The sequence below is a fragment of the Triticum urartu genome, chromosome 7A (genome assembly GCF_056163025.1).
Source record: "Triticum urartu cultivar PI428250 chromosome 7A, HENAU_Tu73, whole genome shotgun sequence".
Taxonomy (NCBI): domain Eukaryota; kingdom Viridiplantae; phylum Streptophyta; class Magnoliopsida; order Poales; family Poaceae; genus Triticum; species Triticum urartu.
In genome coordinates this window covers 745596928-745601986 of record NC_141879.1, presented here as the reverse complement: position 1 = coordinate 745601986, position 5059 = coordinate 745596928, and the positions used below count along the sequence as shown (strand labels likewise).

The following is a 5059-nucleotide window of genomic DNA, read 5'->3' as shown; positions in this document are numbered from 1 at the left end:
TTTAAATTTTTTCATGAATTTAAAAAACATTAGTATTTTTCAATCATCACAAATTTTAATAAATATTCTTTAATTAAGGTAAAAATGTTAAAATAGAAAATAGAGGAAAATTGTAACAAAAATTAATAAAAAGAAAGATAAATGTCAACCAACGACACACATCCTTACAGGTGGCCCTAGTGACTCCACAACCTTAGTATCTTAATATTCTATATGCCAACACCATGCCCCCCCCCCCCCTCCAATTACAAATAATCACCAAATTTGTCCATAATAATTGTGCGTTGGATGTGTTGTTTTATGTTGGATCCCTAATTCGTCAAGTGTGGATCTCTCTTTGCTTTGAGGTCACGGTTGTGTGTTGGATGTTGTCTGGATGGCTGATGCATGGCGTCATGTTGCAGCATGACTTGCCATGGGCACCGGCCACGTCAAATAGGTCCCTCTCACCGATATGTGGACGAAGCTCTAGAACCTACATAATTAAATATAGGTATATGCATCGATGAATATAGTAGACTAAATATTGAGGTGCCGTGGTAATTTGTATGGTAGTTCAATCTAGTTCATTGTATATGTCAACGCCCTCACAGTTGGGGAACATAGTAATTTCAAAAAAAATCCTACGCACACGCAAGATCATGGTGATGCATAGCAACGAGAGGGGAGAGTGTTGTCCACGTACCCTCGTAGACCGAAAGCAGAACTGTTAGCACAACGCGCGCGGTTGATGTAGTCGTACGTCTTCACGATCCGATCGATCAAGTACCGAACACACGGCACCTCCGAGTTCAGCACATGTTCAGCCCGATGACGTCCCTCGAACTCCGATCCAGCCGAGTGTTGAGGGAGAGTTTCATCAGCACGACGGTGTGGTGACGATGTTGATGTTCTACCGATGCAGGGCTTCGCCTAAGCACCGCTACAGTATTATCGAGGTGGACTATGGTGGAGGGGGGCACCGCACACGGCTAAAAGATCAACTTTATCAATTGTTGTGTCTATGGGGTGCCCCCTGCCCCCGTATATAAAGGAGCAAGGGGGGTGGCGGCCGGCCTAGGAGGAGGGCGCACCAAGGGGGGAGTCCTACTCCCACCGGGAGTAGGACTCCTCCTTTCCTTGTTGGAGTAGGAGAGAAGGAAAGAGGGGGAGAGGAAGAAGGAAAAGGGGGCTTTCCTTGTTGGAGTAAGAGAGAAGGAAAGAGGGGGAGAGGAAGAAGGAAAAGGGGGCTGCACCCCTTGTCCAATTCGGACTAGAGGGGGGCGCGCGCCTCTTCCTTTTGGCCTCTCTCCTCTATTCCCGTATAGCCCAATAAGGCCCATATACTCTCCGGCGAATTCCCATAACTCTTCGGTACTCCGATAAATACCCGAATCACTCGGAACCTTTCCGATGTCCGAATATAGTCGTCCAATATATCGATCTTTACGTCTCGACCATTTCGAGACTCCTCGTCATGTCTCCGATCTCATCCGGGATTCCGAACTCCTTCGGTATATCAAAACATATAAACTCATAATATAACTGTCATCGAAACGTTAAGCGTGCAGACCCTACGGGTTCGAGAACTATGTAGACATGACCGAGACACATCTCCTGTAAATAACCAATAGCGGAACCTGAATGCTCATATTGGCTCCCACATACTCTACGAAGATCTTTATCGGTCAGACCGCATAAGAACATATGTTGTTCCCTTTGTCATCGGTATGTTACTTGCCCGAGATTCGATCGTCGGTATCTCAATAGCTAGTTCAATCTCGTTACCGGCAAGTCTCTTTACTCGTTTCGTAATACATCATCCCGCAAATAACTCATTAGTTGCAATGCTTGCAAGGCTTAAGTGATGTGCATTACCGAGAGGGCCCAGAGATACCTCTCCGACAATCGGAGTGACAAATCTTAATCTCGAAATACGCCAACCCAACAAGTACCTTCGGAGACACCTGTAGAGCACCTTTATAATCACTCAGTTACGTTGTGACGTTTGGTAGCACACAAAGTGTTCCTCCGGTAAACGGGAGTTGCATAATCTCATAGTCATAGGAACATGTATAAGTCATGAAGAAAGCAATAGCAACATACTAAACGATCGTGTGCTAAGCTAACGGAATGGGTCATGTCAATCACATCATTCTCCTAGTGATGTGATCCCGTTAATCAAATAACAACTCTTTGTCCATGGTTAGGAAACATAACCATCTTTGATTAACGAGCTAGTCAAATAGAGACATACTAGTGACACTCTGTTTGTCTATGTATTCACACATGTATTATGTTTCCGGTTAATACAATTCTAGCATGAATAATAAACATTTATCATGAAAGAAGGAAAAAAATAATAACTTTATTATTGCCTCTAGGGCATATTTCTTTCAATCTCCCAGTTGCACTAGAGTCAATAATCTAGATCACATCATCATGTGGTTAACATTGATAGTTCACATCATCATGTGATTAACGCCCATAGTTCACATCGCCATGTGACCAACACCCAAAGGGTTTACTAGATTCAGTAATCTAGTTCACATCGCTATGTGATTAACACCCAAAGAGTACTAAGGTGTGATCATGTTTTGCTTGTGAGAGAATCTTAGTCAACGGGTCTTTCACATTCAGATCCGTTATGTATTTTGCAATTTTCTATGTCTACAATGCTCTGCACGGAGCTACTCTAGCTAATTGCTCCCACTTTCAATATGTATCTAGATCGAGACTTAGAGTCATCTAGATCGGTGTCAAAGCTTGCATCGACGTAACTCTTTACGACGAACCTTTTGACACCTCCATAATCGAGAAACATATCCTTATTCCACTAAGGATAATTTTGACCGCTGTCTAGTGATCTACTCCTAGATCACTATTGTACTCCCTTGCCAAAATCAGTGTAGGGTATGCAATAGATCTGGTACACAGCATGACATACTTTATAGAACCTATGGCTGAGGCATAGGGAATGACTTTCACTCTTTTTCTATCTTCTGCCATCGTCGGGCTTTGAGTCTTACTCAATTTCACACCTTGTTACACAGGCAAGAACTCTTTCTTTGACTGTTCCATTTTGAACTACTTCAAAATCTTGTCAAGGTTTGTACTCATTGAAAAAACTTATCAAGCGTCTTGATCTATCTCTATAGATCTTGATGTTCAATATGTAAGCAGCTTCACCGAGGTCTTTCTTTGAAAAACTCCTTTCAAATACTCCTTTATGCTTTGCGGAATAATTCTACATTATTTCCAATCAACAATATGTCATTCACACATACTTATCAGAAATGTTGTAGTGCTCCCACTCACTTTCTTGTAAATACAGGCTTCACCGTAATTCTTTGACGGTGCTTTCTTTCAGCAGATCCGTTTTGTTGGTGAGCATGAGGACAAGAGACATGGTGTGATATGCCAAGCTTTTGAAAGAAAGAATTTAATTTTTCATACTCACCACCCCAGTCACTTTGCATAGCAATGATTTTAGAGTTCAGTTTGCGTTCAACAAGATTTTGGAAATTGAGAAAAACTTGGAATACATCAGATCGTTTTTTCAATAGGTAAATCCAAGTAAATTTACTATAGCCATCAATAAAACTTACATAATAGGAAAATCTACCAACTGAAGTAGGAGCTGGCCCCCATACATCTAAAATGATAAGTTGTAAAGGGGCAGTAGACACACTAGTATAAATTAGGTAAGGTAACTGATGACTTTTTGCTTGTTGACACGGATCACAAACTGACTCAACACTAGGCTCATAAGAGAGTTTATTTTTGCTAAGAACATATCTAACTATGACTGAAGATGGATGACCCAAACGACTATGCCATCTTGATGTAGATATCTTGGTGACAATATTTGCTTGTTTATTGGACCATGAAGATGATGATGATGATATGAGTGGGTAGAGGCCTCCCGCGCACCGTCCTCTAAGAATGACTCTCCTTGTTCTCAAGTCCTTAACCAAGAAAAAATAAGGAGAAAATTCAATAAGAACATTGTTATCAAGAGTGAATCGATGAACGGAAACAAGATTTTTAGATGTTTGAGGGACATGCAAGACATTGGTCAAGTGTAAATTTTTCACAGGGTTTTCAACAAATGAACTGCCAATGTGTGTGATATCCATACCAGAACCGCTTGCCGTGCGAATTTGGTCGCCTCCATTGTACTTCTCCCGCATCGTCAACTTGTCAAGTTCACCTGTGATGTGGTTTGTTGTTGCACTATCGGCATACCAGTTGGTGTCCACGCCATAGGAGACTGCATGCGCCTCCTTTTCTTCTTGTTCGTTTTCTTCATAACGCCACCAGCAAACTCGTGCACCTCCTGGATGGTGTCTGTAGCATATCTGACACTCTGGATAGTCATGTTGTTGCTCATGAACCTGCTGTTGCTGTTGCTGTCGAGGGCGGCCTCTGAATCCGCCGCCTCCATTGGAGCAAGAGGACTGACGATCACCGCGGTCACCACTATCACCACGGCCACACGCCCTTCCTCCGCGCCCGCGAGATCTGCCGCGGGACTGGCCACGGCCTCTGTAGACCGCATTGGCGGATGAGTGGAACCCGCCTGAAGATGAGTCGCCTAGCATCTCCATCCTTTGATCAAGGGCAGAGATCTGAGCAAATAGATCATCGGCTGTGATGGTGTTTTTCACAGCGCCGATCGCCGCCACCACGGAGTCGTAGTCACGGTCCAGTCCGGCCAAGATATAGTCCACCATCTCCGGATCAGATACGGGACAACCGACAGCAGGTAGTTCACCCCCAGGACTTTTCATCTTCGCCATATACGCCGAGCTTGACATGGTGCCCTTCTTGGTATTGGTGATGGCAGTTCTTAGATTAGTAATCCGAGACTGAGATTGTGAGGCGAAGAGATTTTTCACCGTCGTCCAGAGCTCAAAGGTGGAATCTTTCCCAACGACTTGTGCAAGAATTTCTGGAGACATGGAATTGAGAAGGTATGATAGAACTTGCTGGTCTTTGGCGATCCAGGGTCCGTATAGGTGGTTCGGCTCTAGGGCCGTGGTCTTGTCTGCCTTCGTGATCTCCACCATCCTGGGCG

General features: G+C 43.7%; 1 protein-coding gene across 1 annotated transcript; it reads right to left on the bottom strand.

Moving 5' to 3' along the window:
- Positions 1–3918: 3918 nt before the first annotated feature.
- Positions 3919–4583, bottom strand: LOC147962672 (uncharacterized). Its single transcript, XM_087535174.1, has 2 exons — positions 4121–4583; positions 3919–3947 (listed from the first exon to the last, which is right to left on the bottom strand). The coding sequence occupies exons 1-2, from the start codon at positions 4581–4583 to the stop codon at positions 3919–3921; spliced, it is 492 nt and encodes a 163-aa protein (XP_087391300.1).
- Between the last annotated feature and the right edge of the window lie 476 nt (positions 4584–5059).

Bases quoted from the DNA above. Each gene is read 5' to 3' on its own strand.
- LOC147962672 (XM_087535174.1), bottom strand. From the start codon at position 4,583: ATGCTAGGCGACTCATCTTCAGGCGGGTTCCACTCATCCGCCAATGCG. The intron at 3,948-4,120 runs GTATGGATATCA...TTCTTGGTTAAG, and splicing joins TCGCACGGCAAGCGGTTCTG to GACTTGAGAACAAGGAGAGT.